The 26,470-nt window shown below is 44.9% G+C and overlaps 1 protein-coding gene and 1 long non-coding RNA gene across 3 annotated transcripts in view; both read left to right on the forward strand.

Annotated features, from left to right (window-relative positions):
* The first annotated feature begins 3,149 nt into the window (after positions 1-3,149).
* On the forward strand, positions 3,150-15,397 carry LOC117203481 (uncharacterized). Its single transcript, XR_004486248.2, has 3 exons — positions 3,150-4,571; positions 6,538-6,645; positions 9,613-15,397. It is a non-coding gene; the product is annotated as an uncharacterized LOC117203481 (long non-coding RNA).
* Positions 15,398-17,464: 2,067 nt separating this feature from the next.
* BAALC (BAALC binder of MAP3K1 and KLF4) overlaps positions 17,465-26,470 on the forward strand; it is an 88,968-nt gene continuing 79,962 nt past the window's right edge. The window contains exon 1 of one of the 2 annotated variants that reach the window (XM_033438156.2): positions 17,465-17,759. In XM_033438156.2, coding sequence (XP_033294047.1) covers positions 17,600-17,759 — 160 coding nt within the window. In that variant the 5' untranslated portion in view covers positions 17,465-17,599. The remainder of the gene's footprint in view (positions 17,760-26,470) is intronic. The other variant, XM_004275322.3, reaches the window with a different exon arrangement.

Here is a 26,470-nt window from a genome sequence, read left to right on the forward strand (position 1 = left end):
GCAATATCCCTCTGATATCTGGAGGATATTAATAACTTGGGGGGGGGAGTTTTCTTCCTCTTGTACAGTCTCAGTTCTCTGCAAGTAGCTCTTTCATATTAAAGGCTCTCTTCAGATATTTTGTAATACTTGCTGTCTGCTTATACTTGACAGTGAGGACCAAATAGCTGATTTGAAGCTTTGTTCACATGAGTGGAGCTTACCAATTGTGAGCTTCATAGGAGGGCAGTCTGGCTAGGCTGTTTCCTTGGGTGACCCTGATGTAAGTATATTTCCTCTGGACTGGTTCATTTCCCCAGAGAATCCTCCCTGTCTGTGTTCTGGAAGGTGAGGAGGGGAAGATCCCTGAGGAGTCTTGGCACCAGTAATCTCACTGTCTCTCAGTCTTCCCGCTTGGAACCGCAGTCTAGGGACTCAGTGTTTCATCTTCCTAGAGAATAAATCCAGTCTTCTGCCAGGAGGGGAGAGAGCAGTTCAAAGACTGTTCAGGGTATGGTGGGGATCCTGCAGATGTACTTACTTTTTAAACTGCTTTCAACCAATTCTCCTTGTTTTAATGCCAATTCCCAGCCCCCTTGCCTTACCTCCACGGTTAAAATTTCCTGGTGCCACCAATTACTGAGACTTTGAAGGTGTAAATTGTGCTGGTTTTACATTTCCTCACTGCTGACTTCAAATTCAGCTTTCTTCAGTCTGCTCGATCAGTTAAAACTAATCTAGTTGATTTCCAGCTCTCAAAATTTTGTGGTTTTGTCCTCTCCCCTTCTCACCATCCTTACAGGTTCATGTTAAATACAATTGCTTCATTGTTGTTTTTTGGGTTTCCAGGAGTAAAATGAGATGTCTGTGTTCTCTCTCTCATTAACCCTCTACTCTGGCTCTGACTCCACCCCTCCACTTGATGTCACTCGTACCAAGTTCACCAGGGACCTCTCCTTCTCAAATGTGGTGGGCTGTCTTTCACCCTCGACCTAGCCTCTCAGCAGCCTTAGTCAAAACTGAATACTTTCGGGCTTCCCTGGTGGTGCAGTGGTTGAGAGTCCGCCTGCTAATGCAGGGGACACGGGTTCGTGCCCCGGTGCGGGAAGATCCCACATGCTGTGGAGCGGCTGGGCCCGTGAGCCATGGCCACTGAGCCTGCGCGTCCGGAGCCTGTGCTCCGCAACGGGAGAGGCCTCAGCAGTGAGAGGCCCGCGTACCGCAAAAAACAAACAAACAAAAAACAACAAAAAAACCTGAATACTCTCTTACTTCCTGCACACGCAGACTGGAGTTAGCACACGGCACGACCCCAGGATACCCAGAGACCTCGACAGCGTGAACTGTGATGAACTTGGACCACTGCCACCCGGTTGGGAAGTCCAGAGTACAGTTTCCGGGAGAATATATCTTGTAGATCATGATAACCAAACAACTCAGTTTACAGAGCCACGGTTACACCGCATCATGAACCACCACTGCCAACTAAAGGAGCCCAGCCAGCTGCCGCCACTGCCCAGTGAGGGCTCCATGGAAGATGAGGCGCTTCCCGCCCAGAGAGATGAGAGAGATTTAGTCCAGAAACTGAAGGTCCTCAGACATGAACTTTCACTTCAGCAACCCCAAGCTGGTCATTGCCACATGGAGATATCCAGAGAAGAAATATTTGAGTATCACTTGCCGTGTGCTGCAGGTTCTCTTCTCTCGGCTTCTGGGACACCACACCTGTTTGGTTTCCCTCCCACTCTCTGCTCTCCTCTTCTCAACTTTCTTCTCAAGTTCCTTTTCCCCTACCCATCCTCTACAGAGTGGTTTCTTCGAGGTTTGATCCCAGGGCATCCTCTCTTCTCCCCTCTACACTCAGGGAATCTCTCACTTTTGTTCTTGGCTCCGACACCCACCTTCCTTTGACTTGCCATCTTCTCTATCCAGTTGCCTATTTATCTCCCAAGCATGTTTAAGTTCAAAGGAGCCAAAACGGAACTCTTTCACTGGGAGATTTTTGATTACTGATTCAATCTATTTACTAGTAATTGGTCTATTCAGATTTTCTATTTCTTCCTGACTCAGTCTTGGTAGGTTGTATAGTTCTAAGAATTTTTCCAATTCTTCTAGGTCATCCAGTTTGTTGATATATAGTTATTCATATGATCCTTTGTTTTTCTGTGATGTCAGTTGTCATGTCTCCTTTTATTTTTATTTATTTATTTTTAAATATTTATTTATTTGGCTGCTCGGGTCTTAGTTGTGGCATGCGGGATCTTTAGTTGCAGCATGTGGGATATTTTAGTTGCAGCATGTAGGATCTAGTTCCCCGACCAGGGATCGAACCCAGGTCCCCTGCATTGGGAGCATGGAGCCCTAACCACTGGACCACCAGGGAAGTCCCTAATGTCTCCTTTTACATTGATAATTTTGTTGATTTGCAAAGCAGAATTCCTGATATTTTTCTCTAAACTTATTCCTCATCAAGTCTTGTTACCAAGTTCAAGCTCATACTGCTCATTGCACGACAGGCCAATAAATTAAGAGATGAGCTGTTGGGGCAAGGAATAGCGACTTTATTTGGAAAGCCAGTAGACCAAGAAGATGGTAGACTAATATCCCAAAGAACCATCTTCCCCGAGTTAGAATTCAGGCTTCTTTCACACTAAAAGGGGAGGGAGTAAAGTCCTGGTTCCAGCCAAACTCCGGAGGGGATGTATTAATTTCTTCCTTCATGCAGCCATTCCTGGTAGGACTGGCCAGAGTGTTTCCTGTGAGCTAAACAAAGGTATTTTAGCTTAATGCTCATTATCTGGGAGGCAGGGTTCCTAGAGATGGGCTATTAAGTATAATTTAAGTTCATAGGCAACATCCCTTTAGCGATTAACTTGTAATAGAATACAAAGTTTCTTTCCTGTTATAGTCTCCCACATCTACCCAAATATGCAAGCAGAAATCAGAGTCGTTCTTGTTTTCTCCCTCTTCCTTACCCCAACATCCAAAGCATCAGCCAGCTTTCTTGACTCTTCCTCCGTAATGTGTCTCAAATTGATCCATTTTCTCCATCCTCATTGCTACCACGTTAGTCTATAAGCGACTGTCATCTCTTGCCTTGACTCTTGCAAAAATGTCCAAACTGGTCTCCCTACTTTTTCTCTTGGCTCTCTAAAATCTGTCCTCCACACAGGTGATCTTTTAAAAACCAAAGGTTATTCTCTCTTCTGATAAAAATACTTTGCATTGCTCTTAAAACAAAATCCAAACTTCTTACCATGGTCTACAGCAGACACCATGGTTTTTCTACTGGGCACCTGTTATTTCTCTGGGTGCATATACTTCTTCTGGGTACCAAGTCTCCTGCCAGGACATTGGAGCCCTAGAGGTGCCAAAGCACATATCTCTCTTATTTTTGTGTATGTTTCATCTGGTTGGTTGAGTGCAAGGGAGGGAACTCTATGCCCTAACAGCAAACATCTTTTGAGTGAAACTGTTGTCTAGTTTTGCTTACATCCTCCTCCTTTCTATAGGATTTGGACACAAGTTCACAGAGGAGGGGAGTTTGGGAGACCAGGGGCATGAGGAGGGCAAGAGGTGACTTTTAATAACAGGACTGGGACGCACTAGGAACCATCCCTCTTTCTGATAGCAAAGACCTTGCTCTTTGAGCCAGCTTGCTTTCCCCAAATCGTCCTCCCAAGAGGCTTCTCAGCCTCTCAAGCAAATAGAGCCACCCAAGCCTATGTCTAGATAGATTTAGATATATTTGAACAATTTAGCTTTACACTGTTCCCCACCACAATCACCTGCTTTTCAAAAACTCTGTAATCACTCCAGGCCCTGCCTTTCCCCCCTAAAATATCTGCATACATGCTCGAGGGACCAAAAGAAATACACTGTTCTTTCTGTATGGGGCTTATTAGTAAATGCACCTAAAAAAATCCTGAAGTTCTATTCTTATTTGAGTTGCTTTGTTAAGAGTGAAAACACCTGCTCTCTGGCCTGTGTGATAGCAGCAATTCTCTGAGACTCGGAAGTGAGTTGCTTGCTGGTAGCTGAGAACCTGAAATTCACATCAATTCATTCAGCCTTATGAAAGAATCTAACAGGAGGTAAAATCAATTAATGCAGATAATTCAAACATTCTACCAGCCCACACGTAATGTTTTGCTAGCTCATTTCTCCCCAGCGCTGCCAGGATCACACCCTATGCAACACAGATAATAAACAAAATCAAATCGTCGCTCTCATATTTGTGGCTTGTTCCTGGATTTGGTCTCATGGTTGTTTATGAGGGAGTTCTAAACTGTGGAAGGAGTATTTTTCACCCTATTTCCAGTAACTGTTCTATTTTTCTCAGTCCTAGATAGGATTACTCACAGCATAGACACTGCTTGGAACTGGAAAATTTCTCCCACGGCCTTTTTAATCTTCATTTTTCTCCTGTGAACAGTAGGAGAACACACATAGCTTTCCCGCAGTGGGGTTGCCCTTGGAGAAGACCTTGCAGGCTCTCCACCCTGGAGCCATGACATACGCAGCTACTTAGATGTTTGCAGGTCGCCAGCCCAGGTGAACAGCTCTCAAGTGTGAGATCAGCATTGTGATCAGTGAGTGCATGGACTTTGGGTCATAAAGACCTGGGTTTAACTCTTGGCTTTGGTGTTATGGTTGACATTGGATAAGACACTTAGCCCCCCTAGGTCTCAGTGTTCTCATCATGACAATGGGGCTTTTAATGGCACCTACCTCTTAACGTTGCTGTGAAGAGTAAATGAGCTAATCCATGTTCAAAGTGCTTATTATACAGAGACTGGGACATATAAGTTCTCTGTAAGTGTTGGCTATCATTAGTCACAGGAGCTGTTCCCCCAAGTATACCCGTTCCAGCCTGGAAGCTGTCCGTGCGCAGCCAAGGGCCATCTGATCCACCGTCTATCAGAAAGGTGTTCTTGCGGGGATGGACACCAGCCAGTAGGCCCGGTCAGTTTCCATGGTCACCTCTGGGTGCAAAAGGCAGCTGCCTCTGGGCAGAAACTTGTACCTGTCTATGAGCTCTCTGCCTGTCTGGCCAGAAGTGGAGACACCAAGAAAGGGAGAGGGGCCTCTGTACTTTCGGAGTCCCATTGGGGGTTAACTTAGCTTGTCCCCACTCTTTGTCTTGCTCTGAGGATGCCAGGGCTTTAAGGACACTGTGAGAGAGCAGGTCCAGGCAGCCCAGCAATGTCAAAAACTGGACAGAAAGACCGGCTGTCCCAGTCAGTCAAGGAACAACAGTGACAAGAATAAAACATTTTTAAGGATTAAAATCATAGCTGCCATCTCTTGAAGACTTGCTGTGTTAGGACTTATGTTCAGAACTTTCCAAGCACCGTGCCCTCTTTCCAACAACACTGTAAGGCCGGTACCATGCTTATTTCCATGTCATAAATGAGACCAAGGCACAGAAACATGCTTGTGGTCTCACAGTTAGTAAGTGTCAGAGCCAAAATTTGAACACAGGTTTGTTTGAGGGGGAAAATGCACAAAACATTCTAAATCCTTGGTTTACCTACCCCCCAGCACAGGCAGAGTCGGGTGAACCTCCGGAATGGACAGTGCACCGGGAGCTTCAAGCATCTGGACAAATTCCGCCTTCAAAATGCCCCATGGGCTCTCTCGGCTTCTTTTCATCAGCTCGTGAGCTGCCAGCTCTCTGCCGAGGCAGTGCTTTCACTGGATTATTACAAATGAAAGACCTGATTGTCTGTCCTGCTCTTTTTTTTCCTTCCCCTATTTACTATAATCAGGAAGTCATGTTTTTCATTTAGGGTAAGGCAATTACTTTTCTGCTGACTGAAGACTAGCAGAAAGCAAACTGAGCCTCCTTTCTACATTAATTTTATGGGGACAGGATTGAGAGATGGCCTGACTTTCCAGGGTCTCACCCCCTCTCTTCTAGGTCTATTCCTTATCTGATGAAGGCATCAACCACAACAACCACCACCGAAATGGCATTGACAGTGTAAATGACTGTGGTCCTTTTCCCCTCACCTGGGAAATGATGAATAAAAGTTGCCATCTGCTGCCCTGAGCTCTGCTGGGGTGTGGTCTAACTTTATACTCAGGTCTAGTTAACGGTCTGCCTCGCCCGAAGGAGAAGTGTAATAAATATGAAAATCAATTTGTATTTTTTCACTTGCCTGGGACTCATTTTTTTTTTTTTTTTTTTTTGTGGTACGCGGGCCTCTCACTGCTGTGGCCTCTCCCGCTGCGGAGCACAGGCTCCGGACGCGCAGGCTCAGCGGCCATGGCTCACGGGCCCAGCCGCTCCGCGGCATGTGGGATCTTCCCGGACCGGGGCACGAACCCGCGTCTCCTGCATCGGCAGGCGGACTCTCAACCACTGCGCCACCAGGGAAGCCCAACCTGGGACTCATTTTTATTTGCTCTGCCTGTAGAGGCAAGCAACTCTTTGCAAAGGGAAATGAACAAGACACACCGCCTCTCTTTAGTGATCAGAAGTCCAGGTTAACTGTGATATGATTAAGCAAACAGCAAACAAAAATGGTCTGAAAGTGCTTTCTTTTCTTTCAGAGAAAGAATCTCAATTATCTAGCCTACTCTGTGCTACGTGAACATTTCTGAGAACCTTCAAGAGCCCCAAGAAACAAGTTGCCTCCATTTTCCAGGCCACGGTCAGAGGTGAGGAGAACTTTCTGTTCCACATCTTTGAGCTTTGCCTCAGAAACGCAAGCCCCGGAAGTGCAGAGGATGATATTATTAATTCAGCCAGTACAATGTTAGAAGACATAGATCATGATGACTCTAAAGGCTCTTAAGAATATGTAATGCTATGTGGATATTTTATCAAGACCTTCTCTGGGTTTTCAGAATTCTCTTTGGAAGTAGTACTGTGTGAGTATGCCTTTCTGGATCTATTCTCACCTCTAATTCAGTACCCCTCTTTTCCAACTATCACAATCTACAATTTGAAGTTGTTCTGACAATTAAAAAACTCACCCGTCCACCTCATCATCACCAGATTTTCCTCTCCAGGCCATTTCCAGTAGACTGTGGCTCATATTCCTTTGTGAGAGAACAAATTGGTTATTCCTTACATCTTACTAATGAGCAGTGCTACACAGGAAGGAAGCATAATGAAATCAGAAACTCGGAAATACCCGCAACTGCTTTGTCCCGGGTTTTTATTCGGGGTATGATAAAGTGCCACGGGACATTGATTCAGGCACTGAGACAGATTTTGAAGTTATTGAAAGAACTTGCTGAATTTCTTTAGAATTAACCCAACGGAGCAGACCTCTCTTCTCATGAGAATTATTTGGTTTAAAGATTAGTGGAGGGAGAATTTAGTGTTTCATTTCACATTTAAATTTCATTTCCTATATAAATGTTTTGTGGTATCATATTTAATTACTTTTATTTTCCAAAATTCCCTTTTTCACATTTTCTAACCTCCTCAACCAAGTCAAAAACCCATTTCCCCTTTTGCCATTTTAATAATGATATTTCAGTTTCCCTTTCTTGTTTCCACCGTGGTTGTCACGTTTACCCCATCTGTCTGCATCACCTGAAGTCCAGGTGCATCGTACATTTCCCCCGGGGCATGGAGTCATTCTTCAAAGGCGAGAGATGCATGAATGGGCCCCCGTCAACTGGCACTGGCTGACTTTTTTTACCCAGATGCAGAGAATGGTATCAGATTTTGTCGTTTGGGGCGCTAACCTCAAGCTCTTCCTTCACGACAAAAATTACAGTTTGTAGAATAATGAGGACCTGTCAGCTAGCCAAGACTGGGGACTGGGAGGGGTGCTCAGTGGAAGCTGCTTTAATATCCTCCAGAGGGAGGGTAGGGGCTACAGTTCTGGTTTGCTCTGCTGAATCTGGAGCAGTGGAGTCCTTGCTGAGGGCTGGCATTCTGGCCTAAAGAGACTTACCTGGGGTCTGCCCTGGAGGCCAGAACTATTGCTGCTATTGCTCTTCCTCTGTATTACTTTTTTTCACTTGGAAAATTGAAACTTATAAGGCAGTGAATCTATCTTTACTCATTTTCAGATGACTGATCCTGATGGCAGGTTTGGGGTCCTGTGGAGCTTCTGTTCTGAACCCTGACCGCCTCACCCAAGGTCTCCTTTCCCTGGCTCACCAAAGTTTGGGCAGAGCCAAGCCCAGTGCTCCAGTTTCCATAGAAATGAGTCAGTGGTGGTGCCCACCACAAGGGGTGTTAAAGTCTCAGATATGTTATTTTGAGAATCCCATCACGTAACAAATACTACTCAGCAATAGTTTTTTTTTTTTAAGGTGTGTAAGTTTTATTTTGTACTGTCTCCTCCTTAAAAAAAAAAAAAAAAAAAAAAAAAAGCCTGTACGCCATACAATGTTTTTTGCCACATATTCAGGTATTTTTAAAATTTTAATATATTGACCATTATCTATCTGGCATATCGTGGCTAATACTTATTTTTAAAAAAACTTTCTGTATCACCGGGCATTAGTGAGTATTTCATAAAAGTATGTAGTCCAATATTATTTGTTAATCCAATCTGAAAAGCCTTCTCTTTAAATGAAGGACTTAAATACATTATTAATTATTATTATATATTTTTCCCATCTTCCTACTATAATCTAAATCTACATTTATATTTTTAATATTAGCTTGTATCCCTGTTTTATTTTTTTTTAACATCTTTATTGGAGTATAATTGCTTTACAATGGTGTGTTAGTTTCTGCTTTATAACAAAGTGAATCAGTTATACATATACATATATCCCCATATCTCTTCCCTCTTGCGTCTCCCTCCCTCCCACCCTCCCTATCCCACCCTTCTAACTGGTCACAAAGCACCGAGCTGATCTCCCTGTGCTATGCGACAGCTTCCCACTAGCTATCTATTTTACATTTGGTAGTGTATATATGTCCACGCCACTCTCTCACTTCGTCCCAGCTTCCCCTTCCCCGTCCCTGTGTCCTCAAGTCCATTCTCTAGTAGGTCTGCGTCTTTATTCCTGTCCTGCCCCTAGGTTCTTCATGACAATTATTTTAGATTCCATATATATGTGTTAGCGTACGGTATTTGTTTTTCTCTTTCTGACTTACTTCACTCTGTATGACAGACTCTAGGTCCATCTACCTCACTACAAATAACTCAATTTCGTTTCTTTTTATGGCTGAGTAATATTCCATTGTATATATGTGCCACATCTTCTTTATCCATTCATCTGTCAATGGACACTTAGGTTGCTTCCAAGTCCTGGCTATTGTAAATAGAGCTGCAATGAACATTATGGTACATGACTCTTTTTGAATTATGGTTTTCTCAAGGTATATGCCCAGTAGTGGGATTGCTGGGTCGTATGGTAGTTCTATTTTTAGTTTTTTAAGGAACCTCCATACTGTTCTCCATAGTGGCTGTATCAATTTACATTCTCACCAACAGTGTATGAGGGTTCCCTTTTCTCCGCACCCTCTCCAGCATTTATTGTTTGTAGATTTTTTGATGATGGCCATTCTGACAGATGTGAGATACTGCATTCAGCCATAGTTTTGAAAGGCATAATCGACTTCATTGCTCTGGATGACTTTGGCTAAGGCTTTCCAAAGTTGCAACCATCCCCACTTTAAAATAATTCATTCTTTTGTTTGTTTTTCAGCTTGATGGAAAAAGATGCCTAATCCATGCCAGTCGAGTTCTAGATTCTGAACAGATGGTTTAACACAATTTATTACACTTTATATATTACATTTAATTTATTACACTTATTCTGAAAGTTTTGGGAGAAAATTCAGTACCAGCTAGAGAGTCGTAATTAAAGGAGCACAGAGCCAAGCAGAGGCTCCAAGCCCCTATTGAAACTTCAGCTCTACCAGAGACAGCACCTTCTTCTGTGACTCTGGGTGATTCCACAAACCTCTCTGAGCTATGATTTCCTAGTTGGTAAAATCGAAGGACTGGATCAGCTGATCTCTAGGTTTTTCTGGGTTCAAAATTTCTCTGAATTTATGGCACTACATAATAGCCAGAAGAGATTCCATGAAAAAAATAGACTGTTCCTCTGCGATAATGATTTGGTAGGGATGGTGGTAAGAAATTTTGTTTTCAGGAAGGTTGATAGTAGTAACATCATAAAGGGAAGGAAAGAAAAGAAAAAAAGGCTACCATTTACCAAACTTTTGCTGTGTGCTAAGCGAATTCACAGACATTATCTCATGTGAAAACACATAATTTCGGAGATTTCCTCTGTAAGGGAGAGAGATGCCATTGTTTCTCCTTTCCCCCAAAGTGCAGTGATAGGTAACAATGATGAGTGCTTTCTATGTGCCAGGCACTCTTCCAAGCCTTTACACCTACTCACACAATTCATTATCCCCATTTACAGATGAGAAAACTGAGGCATAGGTGATAGTAACTTGTCCAAGGCTATCCAGTTGGTAAGTGGCAGCGTCAAGCTCCACACTCAGACAGTTGGGCTCTAGAATCTATATTCTTAACCACATCCCCATACTGCCTCTTGTCATTCATTCATTAAGCAAATATTTGATGAGCATTGACTACATGAAGGCATTGAATTAATCTTTCTTAAGGATTCCAAGCTAAATGAGACAATATCCTTGTCCTTGAGAAGCTTAAAATATACATGGTAGATGTTCAGAAATGTGTGTGCAATCAGTGACCACACTTAATCCGAGAACTTTACAACTATCCCCTGTTTTCTGGAAGTGTTTGCAATTCCATTCACATCAGTGGACAGTACCTGGCAAGAGGGAGCCTTGCTCCAGGCCCCTGTTCTAGAGGCCCTACTCTGGTTTTCTCTAGGGGCCAGGAATCCAGGGGCCATGGGCTGCATCCACCTGGAGTCTGGGCCCCAGCTCCTTCTAACCTCCCTTCTGGGTATCCGGGACCTTGCAATTCCCTGCCCCAAAGGCCCTGACGCTACTTCCAGAGCCTGCATTGGAAGCAAGCCCCTTGAGGGCAGATTGCATCCCCCAGCCACAGACTCCTCAGCCAGCCAGCGGGGTGGCCAAAGGCAGCGATCTGTAGGGGGAGAGCGTAGATGGAACGTGGACTTCTGGGTTTACAGCGACGTGTGTCCACAAGGACTCTTGCAGAGCAGGACTGACTTGGGGGCAGGGAGAGGAGTCACAGACTGGGTCAGCTTGGCCTGCTCTGCCATGTTCAGCGCAGAACTTCAAAGACTCCGAAAATTCTACTTTAGAACCTGGCCTTTCAGGTCGTTATGAAGATAACTTGTCGAGATAAGAGGATACAACATATTTTTCCTAAGTGTGCTAACTTGGTTTATAAACCTTTAAAAAGTAGATATGTGGTATGAGGGTTTCCATTTATACTTTTACTCAGGCCCCTTAGCCTGTCCACAGGTTTTGAATGGGCAGTTGTCTGATCTCAGCACTTTTTAGGGGTCCTTCTACATGGGGTTTCAAAGTCCTGCTGCTGCTGTGTCTACCGTCAACCCCCTCTTCTCCCAACCGGCTACCTAAGGGCCCTACAGTAGAAGCTTCTTGGCCGCCGTGGAGCCTCACCTCGTCCTCCTCCCCCATCAGCTCCCTCCCACACAGTGGGTTCCATGTGCCACTATTTCAGCCACTTCCTGGTCCCTCTGTCTTTGCACATTACCTCTTCCCAGGCTTGGCTGAACCCTCACTCACCTGGAACTCGCACCCAGGTAGCTGAACTCTGCTGAGGAATCTCCACAATCAGCAGCCTCAACTGGGCTGAGGACTGCCCCCCAAAACTTACAGCTCAGTCTTCCAGTCTCTGTAATAATGATGGAATCCTTCTCTATTTTTCTCAGTCTCTGAAATCCTCCTCCACCCACTCTCAGTGGCTAACCTTGCTTCTTACTTCACAGAGAAGATAAACCCCATCCCTTTGGAGAACGCTCAACATCCTAGTTCCAAATCTGAAATCCTCCCAGCCCTCCTCCTGCACTCCTGTTACAATAGTGCAGATAGAGGTGCCCTCCTCCCACGGGGGCAATCCCATCGCACTTCTGTGGCTCTCCCCCTCCTACCCCCAGGTTTCAGTATCCTCACCTCCTCCTCTAGCCCTAAACACGCTCTAGTTTCTTCAATTAAAAAAAGAATTCTAATGTGGACTTTCCCTCCAGCTGCTACATTGCTGTCTCATCCCTCGCCTCTCCTTTACTCTTGAACCCACTTCAATTTGGCCTCCACTGCCAACATTCCACTGAACTTGACCTCCCTGATGTTAGATCCCACGGTCCGCTTCTCGGTCTCCATGTGATGCAATCTGCCTTTTGTAGATGCACAGTCAGAACTCTCTCCTCTCTCAAGATCGCTGACATGCCACGCTCCTCTACGATTTCCCCTCTACGGCCTTTGCTGGCTCCTTCCCTCCACTCACCCTCCAAATGTTGAACATCCTCCGTGCTCACTACCAGACTTCTCTTCCCATGCTACCTCCCTAGGATCTCACTGACTCCTATGGTCCCAGCCTGGACCTCTCTTCTGGACTCCAGCTTTGTATTTATCTAACTGCCAACTTGACATCTTCCTACACATGTCACCCGGGCAGCTCAAAGTCAACGAGATCACAATTTCACTGCACCTGCTCCCTAATCTGACTCTGATGATCCCCATTCCTGCCTCTTTTCACACTCACCACTCCAGCTTAGCCTCCTCCCAGAGCCTCAGGAAGCTGGGTTGGCAGAGTACCTTCCTGAGGTGTTAATCCACATGGGCACTGAAACATTGCTGGAATCGATCAGAAACATGATGCCGGTTCACGCAGTTTTCCATTCCTGTCTCCGGTCACTGGCAAAATGTCAATTGGCCCTATTCCCAATTGGTACATATGTTAGATACCTTATTTAGAATCTGAATATGTGACAAGAAAAAATGATTGTTATTTATGATCCTCCACTGCCTGGTAATGGAGGATCTTTCAAAGCTGAGTGTGGACAATATCTTCGTCCTTCAAGTCTTTGATACGCCTGAAGAAAGTGTTAAGCTGTGGTTGAAATATCAAACGAGGAGTCAGATGCTGGGACAGAGGTAAGTTGCTTCTCATAAGAAAGGGAGCAAGACGGGGGACAGGAGAGATTGAGCTGCAAGGGGTTGGGGGCGGGAAGCAGGGGCTGGGGAGGTTGAACACTAGAAAACAAGAACAGGGAAGGCCAAGCTATTTGGGGAGAGAGACATTTCTTCAGGTATATTTCATATGCTGACGCCTCCTAAATTAATTTTCTAGCTGAGACCTCTCTCCTGAGTTCTAGACTTAGAGCCATGTGATAAGGAGAACTAGCACTTATAAAGCCACTTGTACTATATGCTGGAAACTGAGCTAAGTGCTTTACCTATGTGAACTCATGTCTCAGAGGCATTGCAAATTCAACCAAAACAGTATTCCTCATCTACCTGCCATTTCCAGACCTCTCCATGCAGATAACAATACTAGTTTGCCTCTAGGATTCCTCTTCTCAGTAACTGGCAATCCTATCCACCCAACTCCTCGCATCCTCCCACATCATCGTCTCTCTCTGCGAGCCTCCTAATGCTCTCCCAGGACCCAGTCTGGCCTCTCTGCCACCCGTTCTCCACCTACCTCCCGAGTGACAGTTCACTAAAGCAGATCTGATGCTGGCAGTGCGTGGCTTCAAGCTTACCAGTGTTTCCCATTGCTTTTAGGATGAAGTCTAAATCCCTTCCTATACTCCTTTCCATGCCTGGGTTGGCCCAGACTACTCCTGCAACTCCTCTCATGCTCATCTCATTTCCTTTCCTCACAATGCTCTGGCAGCTGAAACAAGGTTGAGAAGACCTGCTGGGGCGTCTTAAAAGGAGAAGCAAAGGCTGCAGAGGAATGGCCAGCCTGGGCCCTGGGGTTTGGCAGGCTCTGGGCTCAGCGTGAGGAGGAGGAGCCCCTGATCTTGGCTCAGTGAGTCTTTGCTCACTTCTGCATTATGGATCCTGATTAGTACCTGCCGGAGGGACGTCTAGCAGCTCTGTGCTAAACTAGATCTTCTTTAGTCCACATTACTCATTCCTACTATGTGCCAGGAATGCCCTGGACTTAGCCTACCTACTAGATGCTACATACTGAGTGCTATAGACCATGTAACCTAGTCTACATTCTATCCATTATATAGGATATAATGAATACTATACCTATATTCTGTATACTTTATAAGATATAATAACAGTACACATTACAGTATATATACAATTGGTAATAAACAAAATGTATTAGATGGGTATTATATCTACTAGCAGTGTTTTGCCATAATAGGTATTTAGTAAATATATGTTGAATGAGGGAACATACCTCAACATAATAAAGGCCATATATGACAAATCCACAGCTAGTATCATACTCAGTGGTGAAAAGTTGAAAGCGTTTCCTCTAAGATCAGGAACAAGACAAGGATGCCCATTCTCACCACTTTTATTCAACACAGCAGTGGAAGTCCTAGCCACAGCAATCAGATAAGAAAAAGAAATAAAAGGAATCCAAATTGGAAAGGAAGAAGTAAAATTGTCACTGTTTGCAGATGGTATGATAATATATATAGAAAATCCTAAAGACCCCACCAAAAAACTATTAGAACTAATAAATGAATTCAGTAAAGTTGCAGGATACAAAATTAATATACAGAAATCTGTTGTACTTCTATTCACTAAAAATGAACTTTCAGAAAGAGAAATAAGGAAAATAATCCCATTTACAATTGTATCAAAAAGAACAAAATACTTAGGAATGATTCTAATCGAAGAGGTAAAAGACTTGGAAAACTAGACATTGATGAAAGAAATTGAAGGTGACACAAATAAATGGAAAGATATACTGCACTCATGGTTTGGAAGAATTAATATTGTTAAAATGACCGTACTCTGCAAGGCAATCTACAGATTCAATGCAATCCCTATCAAAATACCAATGGCATTTTTCACAGAGCTAGAACAAATAATTCTAAAATTTGTATGGAAACACAAAAGACCCCAATAGCCAAAACAATCTTGAGAAAGAACAAAGCTGGAAGTATCATGCTCCCTGATTTCAAACTATACTACAAAGCTATAGTAATCAAAACCGTATGGTACTGACACAAAGCAGACCCATAGATCAGTGGAACAGACTAGATAGCCCAGAAATAAACCCATGCTTATATGGTCAATTAATCTATGACAAAGAAGCCAGGAACAGAAAATGGGGAAAAGACAGTTTCTTCAATAAATAGTGTTGGGAAAACTGGACAGCTGGATGCAAAAGAATGAAACTGGACTACTTTCTCAAACCATATACAAAACTAAACTCGAAATGAATTAAAGAATTAAATGTAAGACCTGAAACCATAAAACTCCTAGAAGAAAACATAGGCAGCATGCTCTTTCACATTGGTCTTAGCAATATTTTTTTGGATCTGTCTCCTCAGCAAGGGAAAAAAAAGCAAAAGTAAACAAATGGGACTACATAAAATTAAAAAGCTTTTGCACAGCAAAGGAAACTACCAACAAAAGAAAAAGGCAATCTACTGAACAGGAGAAGATATTTGCAAACAATTCCAATATCCAAGATATGCAGAGGACTCATACAACTTAACATCAAAAAAAATTGAAAAATTTAAAAATGGGCAGAGGATCTGAATAGACATTTTTCCAAAGAAGACAAACAGATGGCCAACAGGTATATGAAAAGATGCGCAACATCACTAATCATCAGGGAAATGCAAATCAAACCCACAATGATACCACCTCATATCTGCCAGAATAGCTATCATCAGAAAGACAACAAATAACAAGTGTTGGTGAGGATGTGGAGAAAAGGGAACCCTCAGGAACTGTTGGTGGAATGTAAGTTGGTATAGCCACGATGGAAAACAGTATGGAGTTTCCTCAAAAAATTAAAAGTAGAACTACTATATAATCCAGCAATTTTACTTCTGGGTATTTACCAGAAGAAAACAAAACTACTCATTTGAAAAGATATATGCACCCCAGTGTTCGTTGCAGCATTATTTACAATACCCAAGATATGGAGGCAACATAAGTGTCCATCAACAGATAAATGGATAAAGAAGATGTGGTATATAGACAATGGAATATTACTCAGCCATTATAAAAGAAATGAAACCTTGCCATTTGCAACAACCTGGATGGATCTAGAGAGTATTGTGGTAAGTGAAATAAGTCAGACAGAGAAAGACAAATACTGTATGAGATCACTTACATGTGGAATCTAAAAACCAAACCAAACAAACAAAACAAGCTGAAAACAGACTCATAGGTACAGAGAACAAAAGAATGGTTGCCAGAGGGGAGGAAGGTGGGAAGGTGGGTGAGATAGGTGAAGGGGTACAAACTTTCAGTTATATAATAAATAAGCCACGAGGATGTAATATACAGAATAAGGAATATGTTCAATAATATTGTAATAACTTTACAGGGACAGATGTTACTAGAATTATCATGGTGATCATTTCATAATGGATACTAATGTCAAATACTATGTAGTACACCTGAAACTAACACAGTATTGTACATCAAATATATTTCAATTAAAAGTGTATATATAGTCTTGAATGAATGAAAACAATACTTACTCAACACTATGGCATTCTGACAGAGCCTCGTCATTGAGGATTTATTCTTTCAACCCTTCTTTCTTAGCTGTCTCTTTAAGGCAGTTTCCTTCTTTTACCACATGTCCTGGCTCCTTTGGGACAGGCAAATTCTTTGGCTTACCCAAGTCTGAGCTCTAAGTGTGCGCACATGGAGCACGCAGAGCTGAGTGTGCACCTGGAATATCAAGGCCCTCAGTGGGTTTGGAGGGAAGCCTGCCACACCTCCCAGCCCCATCCAGAGAGAGTGTTCCGGCTGCCCTGCGATTCCTGAGAACAAAGTTCGAAGTCACAGAACTGGAAAGGGTGTTAGTGACAGAGAGTCCAGCCCAGCTCTCTCAGAAATTATAGGCCCTACTCTCTGCTCCTCAGACCAACTAGGACAGGCAGGGGGTCTGACTGCTCCTTAATTCTTCGTAGCAATAGTTTCTCCCCTGTTTCTGGGCTGTCATCAGCTCCACTGGTTTTGAACAAGTGGCCAGAAAGCTTGGGGTACCTTCCAAAGCCCCCAGGATGGATGAATGGAACGAAGGTGGAAGGAAGAAAGGAAGGGAGGGAGGGAGGGAGGGAGGTTGGGAGAGACGGATAAATAAAGGGGTAACCCTAGCCGGCGAGGCTGAACCCCTCGCGGAATCCACTCACTCCCATACCGCCCTCCTCCTATTCTCAGGCCGCCGCTCTTGCGTCCCACGTCCGGCTGGGGCGCACCGAGGGAGCATGCGGGGAAGCGTTTGACTTGGCACGGGGTTGGGGGTAGGGCAGCAAGGGCGGGGGGAGGTGGGGGAGGAGAGGTGGGGAAGGGGAGGGCCTGGGAGGAGGAGGAGAGGAGGGGCGCGCTGGGAGCCGGCGCGGCGGAGGGGGCGGCTGGCGCCGCGGGAGCTGGGCGCCTGGCTGCGGCGCGGGCGGGCAGGCGGGTCGAGGGACGCGATGCCGCCGCCGCCGCCGCCGCCGCCTCCTCGCCGGCCCGGGCTGCGCCGCCGGGGCTGAGCCGCCCTAGAACCGCGAACCGAGCGGCCGCTGGGCGCGCCAGCAGCGCAGGAGGATGGGCTGCGGCGGGAGCCGGGCGGATGCCATCGAGCCCCGCTACTACGAGAGCTGGACTCGCGAGACGGAGTCCACATGGCTCACTTACACCGACTCGGACGCGTCGCCCAGCAACGCCACCCCGGACAGCGGCCCCGAGGCGGGCGGCCTGCACGCAGGTGAGTGCGCCTGGCTCCCGCAGACCCCCAGCGCTGGGAGGCTGGGCACGGGAGGGGGAAGCGGGAGGGACGCGGGGCGCCGGGGCAGCCCAGTCCCCCAGAGAATTCTGTGCGGAATGGTGTTGGTGGTGTTGGGGCCGGGGGAGGAGCAGGGAGGCGGGAAACAGACAGCACCTGTCTGCTGACAGACTGACCGACCCAGGGCCAGGGAGCAGGGCCAACCAGAGACCCCTACAAAAGGCTCAGCTAATCCCCTGGGCCTCGCGGAAACCCCGCACCTCTTGGCCTCCGCCCGTGCCTGCTCATTGGCCGGGGCCGGGTCGGGTGGGAGGACAGCCCGCGCGGCTCGCACACCTGTCCCGCCGCCCACCCAGGCTTCTCGCCCGCTTGGACTCGCCTCCGCTGGATTTTGGCCCGTTTCCTCCTCTGGCCGCCTGGACACTCTCTCCCTTGTTTTATAGACTGGTCCAGATTACCTGGGTGGTTTCTTCCTCGTGGCTTCCGCCTTTTCTCCCGTGTCTCGGGTTTTGAAAACCAGAATCCTAGTTCAGGGCAAAATAAACAACGGCCGCCCCATCACTAGTTCTGCACTTCAGCTTACTTTTCAGGCAGTTGTTTCATAGCAAGGACTTCCTCTCTACCCCACGGTGCCTCGATGCTTTATACGAGGCAGGGCATGAAAGCGGATTACGACTATAAATTAAATACTCTTACCATTCTGGCAGAAATCTGATAGAAGGATATGCAAAGAACTTTCTGGACCTGTCGCAAATCATATTTTGTTTTTTCTTTTAAAGCAGACAGTAATAATTGTAACGTAGAGATGAAAACAGACTGTTGCCACAGACTGACCTTTAATCATAAACTTGTTAGTGACGTTAAACGGAAAAAACCTCACTGCTTATTACATGGATGTTGTCAGAAGCCAGATCAATATTTGTATAAGGATGTTTTAACTATTTCTCTTTATGTTGCTGGCATTTTTTAATATTGAAATCTAAGATAGAAAATGAGGTTAATTTGAAGAATAGCATATATTATAAGGAGGAGGAGAGAAATGTCAACTACTCCGAACACATCAGTAGCCCTAAATTCCTGCCTCCTAAATAAGAGCTGTCACTTTAATCCTGAGACTCTGTCTCCATCTTTTAGGACCAAGCTGGGTCCTTTTTCACATGAACTTTGTGATTTTTTTTTTTTAAGCGAGAACCGTCAGTGAAAATTGTGCAAGGCGTAATACTTCATTTGTCTCTAATTTTTCTGACTCACAGTAGCAATCATAATGGTTATTTCGTATTGCTGACGCTTTCAGTGGGCTTTCAGATGGTGTTGGCTGAATTCAGTGTCAGAATGAGGATAAGACACGCGCCTTCAAAATAGACCTGGTAAATGTTAGATGTAACAACATTTCCTGAGGAGGTAAGGTACCTCTCAGGAGACACTCAAAAAGACCAGAGCTGCACTCCAAGGAAATAAGGTTAAAAACATCTAACGTGGAAAAGAACAAAGTACAGCTTCAGGGAATGGTTGCCTTGGTGACTGGAACTATATAGTGTGTGTGTGTACATGTGTATGAGTGTGAGAGAGTTATTATGGGATGACTAAATATGTACATATTTATTTGTTTCCAATGCTTATTCATTTATTACTCTGCCATCCTGAGTCATGTCCCATCGTGCATCATGAGATCTGGTTCCCGCAACAGGTGGGGTCCGGGACAAGCATGCTCATTCATGGTACCCTACCAAACATGGGACAGCCCTGACAGGCAAGTGGTGCTGAAGACCTGAATCATTCACAGGAAGGGCTCGGCTCCAGTCTCAGAACAGCGCCCTGAAATTGGCAAGACACTTAGATGGGCAGGATCATTTCAATTCCCTAGAAATTTCCATCAGCCTCAGAGGAGAGGAACGTGTCTGAAGATCAAGATGGACTCAAGCTGTCCCTGGAAATCCACTGGCATTCCCTTTAGAGCCTTTAGAAAAAATGCCTTCTTGATTCTTGTGGATTTTCCAGACTAGCAACTTGTCATCTTTGGTCAGAGTGGGTCATTGGAGAAAGCGACAGTTCTCCTGGCTTTCAGCCACCCTGCGAGATTAGCCAGCATCCTTTATTTTATTCTTCCCTCCTGCTCCCCCAGCCTCACCCACCTGCTGCCAGTGCACCACCTGTGAATTCAGTTCCAGTCTTCTGGGGGGCACCCAGAAGTGGGGCCCGCAGTGACTGTGTGGTGATGAGAAGCCAGAATGCCACTTTTTCCTGTTTCCATCAACTCTTTTCTGATGGGGGGACAAAAGGAGAAGCTGGATTTAGGGGAATTCAGGTTGTAAAATCATCACTAAGGCCTTCATGACTAGAGCTCTAGAGCTGGAGAGGCTCTCTGAAGGTCATCTGTTGAAGGCAGATGGGATTCAGTTAAGTTGCCCCAGTCTGCACTGCACAGCCTCCCAGTCCTTTCACAGTTCTTATCCCCAGCTCCCTCAGTCCTCAAGAGTCCTTTCTTTCTGGGCCCCTGGTTACTCTCCTTTAGTAGCAAATTGAAGCCCCTTTCCTTCTAGCCCTCCCAACCTCAGGAGCTCTGAGGGCAGGGAGTGGACTCATGCATCTTTCTATCTTGTGCTTAGCCAGTTACACTGTGGAACCCCCAGCTGGGATTTTCTTGAACGCATAGGCTCTCCGTTTAACCCTCCCCTCCCCTGTCAGCTCTTCCTAGATTCCCTCCCCCTTTGCTCTGCCTTGCATCCCTTGCTGCCGATGTTTTCCCACTTGAATGAGTTTAACCTAGATTCCTCCAAGTGTCTTTCTGAGCCCACAGCTTTTCTTTAACAAGTGCCCCCAGCTTTGCCCTACCCCATTGAAACCCCTGGCCCAGCTCAAAGATACCATTTCTTCTGTAGCGCCACCACCCCTCAACCTCAACTCCACACCCATATCTACCAAAAAGCCCTATTTAAGCACATCTGCTTGTAAACCTCATTTCTATTTCTCTTAGTCCAGTCCAGATTGAGGTCACGTCACATGACAGGTGTTCAGTATTTGTTGAATGAATTCTGCATTTCACCGCAGGAAGGAGGCATGTTTTTCTGCCAGTTCCACAAAGGAGAGAGTTTCTTTCCTTCTTCTCCTTACTTACAGGATCCTTACATGATCCTGAGCCTTTGATCTCTGTGTTTGGGGATCACCTCCACTTGCCAGCAGAATTCGATTTTTAGATTTAGCTATTAGGTAGGCTGGAATTAAAGACCTAACTGAAGCCGCAGTATCTGATATCCATTGCTTCTCTGTGTCATCGAAGCCTGTCTCTCTGTCACAGGAGGAAATTAAATTGGTCTGGTGTGATTTAGTTCTCATAAAATCAGTTTACTGGATTGAATTTTACCTCTGTGGTCTGATGGAGGTCTCCTATGGAGAAAGGGGGTCTCTGAGGTTTCTCTGCCCCAGCCTAGCTCAGCCATTCCATACATGAGTAACTTCCTAGCTTCACCTCAATTTAATCACGAGTCCCTTAAATTACATCCTTAAAGATCCCCTTTTCTTTCTTTTTTTTTTAAACCTAGTATAGGACATAGACTATTTTAGATAGTCTATAGATTTTTTCTTTTGGGCTTCATTGGGTTGGGTCTTCGTTGATGCGCGCGGGCTTTCTCTAGTTGCAAGCGGGGGCTACTCTTCGTTGTGGTGCGTGGGCTTCTCCTTGCGGTGGCTTCTCTTGTTGTGGAGCACGGGCTTTAGGTGCGTGGGCTTCAGTAGTTGTGGCACGTGGGCTCAGTAGTTGTGGCGTACAGGCTTAGTTGCTCCGCGGCATGTGGGATCTTCCCAGACCAGCGATCAAACCTGTGTCCCCTGCATTGGCAGGTCCCTCCCCTTTTCTACTGTTAGTATTTTTCTAATGTCTCTAGAGAATAAAACATTTCAAATTTCTCTAAAATGCTTCTACTTTATAGTTTTAAATTGCTATAATACGTGCTTTAGTGAATGCAAGATGGAAGATTGCAGAATTAGACTCACAGCAAAATGATTTATCTAAATCAATTGAAATATGTCAGGTGAAATGAAGGGCACTTAATATTACCATTAGCTAACATTTATTGATATCTTACCAAGGGCCAGGCGCTATACTTAGTGGCACTTTATGTAAATCATCTCTCTTAATCCTCGCGAGGGGGGATGAGGTAGAACTATTGCTATCCTTCTTTTGCAAGTGAGGGAATGAGGCTTAGAGTGTGCAGTAACTTTTCCCGATCCAAGACTCGAATCCAGCTTTTTCTGAATCCAAAGCCCGCACTCCTAAATCCTGCCCTCCTGATGAATGAGGGGATCAACTATAGAATTCTTGATTTGACAGTGGATGGAACTCAGAGTCTAGTGTGGTCTCTTGGCAGTCTAGTCTGGTCTCAGCACAGTTTTCTTCCGCAGGATCTCTGAGGAAGGGATATCTCTTCCCTAGGGATGGAGGTCTACCCATACCTTTGTGGAGCAGTTTCCCTTGCAAGAAACTCTTCCTGCTGCCTTGTACTTTCCACCTGGTCTCACATAGATCGTTCCTTCAACATTTGAAGATTGCTGTTGTATTTTCTCTCACTGTTGGTCCGCCAGGCCAAACACATGCAATTCCTTCAGTCATTTCTCAGACTTCTGTGGGACTGACCATATTCCTACAAATGCACCGTTTGGTTTGTCAAAGTCCCTCTTGATACAAGGGACCTATGCTGCTGACGTCAGCTGAAGAGCCCAAGGAAATATGAGGTCTGTTATGATGTGGACACTGACCCTTTCCCGATGCAGGTAAAACCAGGTTAGGATTTGTTTGTTTTCCTGCTGTTGTTGTTGCCGTATTACCTTGATGACTCACATGAAGCTTGCAATTAGTTAAAACCCTTAGATCTTTCTTTCTAGTCACATTTAAGTTCTATGACATCAGTGACATTGTCTGAATTTCACTCTACATACCCAGCACCTGGAACAGTGTCTAGAATATAGGTGACACTCAATAAATGTTTGTGGAATGAGTGAATTTTTTTCCCTAATGAATCCTACATTTGTACTATTGATTTCCATATCCCAAGTTTGGGATTTTTACATTTCTTCTTGTTAAAACTAATCTTGTTGGTTTCAGTTTCGTGTTTAAACTTACTGACCTTGACTCATTTGGGTAGTGCCATGAAGACAGTAGTCTAGGTCTTTGTTGCCCTATGTTGGAAGTCTAAAGATAAAGGACATTTATTTGCTCGTTTGTTTATTCAATATACCGCTGGCACAAAGATGAGTGAGGTATGTTCCTCGACCTGAAGAACTTAATAGTACAGGGGACACAGGTGGACACACTTCAGGTCAGCATGGTGCACACTGGAACAGCATGAAGGAAGGGTGCTGGGGGAGTGCAGAGGACTGAGTAGTTCATTTTGCCTGGGGAGGGGCCGGTGTGTACAGACCCCTGCAGGAGGCTTCCCTGCAGAAGGAAGCAGGACTGCTCCTGCAGACCTGCACAGCCGGTTACCCTGATTCCCTCCTTGAGTGAGGGCACCTGTGCAGAACCCACCAGGGGCTTCCTGGTGGATAAGCCTCCCTGCTTCCCCCAGCTCTCTCTATATACCTGTTACCACTTGGTTATATTTTGAAACAATTTTTTAAATTGAAGTATAGTTAATTTATTAATTTACAATGTTGTGTTAGTTTTAAGTGTACAGCAAAGTGATTATATGTATATATATATATATAATTTTTCAGATTCTTTTCCATTATAGGTTATGACAAGATATTCAAACAGTTACTGACTAAGGTCTTCCCCCGTGGGAATGACTTGCTCTGTTAGTTAGGTAAGGTGTCTTTCCACTGGCCATTGTAGTCCTGTGCCTAACGCTGGGCCTGGCTATAGTAGGACCTCAAGCGATCTCTCTTCAATGAATACATCTCCTAAAACTTCTCTGTGTCCATTTCGTTCTTCCTTCAGTGCCCAGAGATAATGTTTTCTTTCCTCAAAAGTTCCATCTGCTCGTCCTTTTCAGGTTCTTGTCTACCTGATGGGTTGTATAGTAAGAAAACATCCCCACCTCTCTACACCCACTTTGCCAAACACAAGCCCCTTTGTTATAAGGGTGGTTTTGCAAAAATCACTTCAAGAAACAGGTGGCAGCAAACCCGGGCAGTTCATCAACATCTAGGAAGTCTCACCTCTCATGGCCCTGGTCTCTTGAGCAGTCACCCGTCCTGCCCCAGGCTCTCCAGGTGCTTTGTCCAGCCCAGTGAGAGCAGCGGTCACACTGCACTGCCGGGCTTGTTCCCGTCTGTGTCTCGGGGTAGCCTGTGAGCTCTGCCAGGTTGCGGACTGCATGATTGGCATTTGCATGCCTGACATCTACCACATGTGTGTTGAATGACTGTAAAAGTACCTAGGTGGATGAATGATCCAGCTAGGCAAGTGAGTTTTGTCTGTCTGTCTTGTACACTCTTTCCTGAGTCCTATCTTAGATGATTTTGTCTTGGACATTAGTCCAGTGAACCGTGTCTTCATTGGACACTAGATAAAGCTATTCTGGCTCTGATCAGAAATGAATTTAAGGCTCCAGGCTTGGGCCCCAATGCGAGGAAGAGAGTCCCCTCTCAATCAGCAGGGAGTCTTTTCGTGCACTCAGCAATCCCCCAACCCCTGGAGGTCCTGCCTTCACCCTGGGATCTGTGCACCTGTGACCCTCAGCCCCTTCCCGCAGATAAGGCCATTCTGTCCTTGAGTGAAGCTGGGAGTCTGAGCCTGTTGTTCCTTACCCATGGTGTCTGGGCTTTCATCCCAGGAGCCCTTCTGTGTCAGGCCCATGGCCTCTAGCCCCTCTCAGAAGACTATTTGACCCTGCCAGGACTCTTACAGAGGCTCTCTGGCTGGTCCCAATGCCACCTTTGCTTCCATCTGTAGAGGAGACTTGGTGGGTGAACCCTGAGCCACATTGTGGTCCAGCCCCTTCCAGCTCAGCCACCAGCAGAGTTCACGTCCTCACGTGCTCCCCTCCCACTCTGCCCCCCACCCAACTGCCTCCTTCTCTCCGGAGATAAAGCTCTTTCACATTGTTGCTGTGGGCTGAACTGTGTCCCACCAAGTGTATATGTCGAAGTCCTAACCTCCAGAATGTCATATTTTTTGGTTTTTGTTTTTATTTTATTTTTATTGAATTCAATTTACAATGTTGTATTAGTTTCTGGTATATAGCAAAGTGATTCAGTTATACATATATATGCATATTATTTTTCATATTCTTTTCCATTGTGGTTTATTACAGGTTATTGAATATAGTTCCCTGTGCTATACAGTAGGACCTTGTTGTTTATTTTATATATAGTAGTTTGCTAATTTCAAACTCCTAATTTATCCTTCTCCCACCCTCTTTCCCCTTTGGTAACCATAAGTTTCTTTTCTATGTCTATGAGTCTGTTTCAGTTTTGTAAATAAGTTCATTTGTGTCACATTTTAGATTCCACATATAAGTGATATCATATGGTATTCTCCTTTCTCCTTCTAACTTACTTCACTTGGTATGATAATCTCTAGGTTCATCCATGTTGCTGCAAGTGGCATTATTTCATTCTTTTTTATGGCTGAGTAGTATTCCATTGTATATATGTGCCACATCTTCTCTCTTTATTCATCTGTTGATGGACATTTAGGTTGTTTCCATATCTTGGCTATTGTAAATAGTGCTGCTATGAACATGGGGGTGCATGTATCTTTTCAAATTAGAGTTTTCTTTGAATATATGCCCAGGAGTGAGATTGCTGGATCATATGGCAACTCTATTTTTAGTTTTTAAGGAACCTCCATACTGTTCTCCATAGTGGCTGCACCAATTTACATTCCCACCAACAGTGCAAGAGGGTTCCCTTTTCTCCATAACCCCTCCAGCGTTTGTTATTTGTAGACTTTTTAATGATGGCCGTTCTGACGGGTGTGAGGTGGTACCTCGCTGTGGTTTTGATTTGCATTTCTCTAATAATTAGCGATGATGAGCACCTTTTCACGTGTCTATTGGCCATCTGTATGTCTTCGTTGGAGAAATGTCTATTTAGGTCTTTTGCTCATTTTTTTATTGGGTTGTTTGCTTTTTTGTTATTGAGTTGTATGAGCTCTTTGTATATTTTGGAAATTATGCCCTTGTCGGTCTCATTGTTTGCAAATATTTTTTCCCAGTCCATAGGTTGTTTTTTCATTTTGTTTATGCAAAACCTTTCATTTTATATAAGCAAAAGCTTATAAGTTTGATAAGGACCATTTGTTTATTTTTGTTTTTATTTCTATTGCCTTGGGAGACTGACCTAAGAAAGCACTGGTATGATTTATGTCAGAGAACGTTTTGCCTATGTTCTTTTCTAGAATGTGACGTTTTTTGGAGATAGGGTACTTACAGAGGTAATCAAGTTAAAATGAGGTCATTACTGTGGGCTCTAATCTAGTGTGACTGGTGTCCATATGAAAAGGGAAATGTGAACACACAGACAGACACTCAGGGACAATGCCATGTGAAGGTGAACGCAGAGATTGAACGGCCAAGGAAGGCCAAAGATGGCCAGCCAAGCAGCAGAAGCTACAGGAGAGGCATGAAACAGATTCTCCCTCACAGCCCTCAGAAGGAACCAACCCCACCAGCACCTTGATCTCAGACTTCTAGCCTCCGGAACTGTGAGACGATACATTTCTGTTAAGCCAACTGGTTTGTGGTACTTTGTTA

This window comes from Orcinus orca, chromosome 17 (assembly GCF_937001465.1).
Source record: "Orcinus orca chromosome 17, mOrcOrc1.1, whole genome shotgun sequence".
Taxonomy (NCBI): Eukaryota; Metazoa; Chordata; class Mammalia; order Artiodactyla; family Delphinidae; genus Orcinus; species Orcinus orca.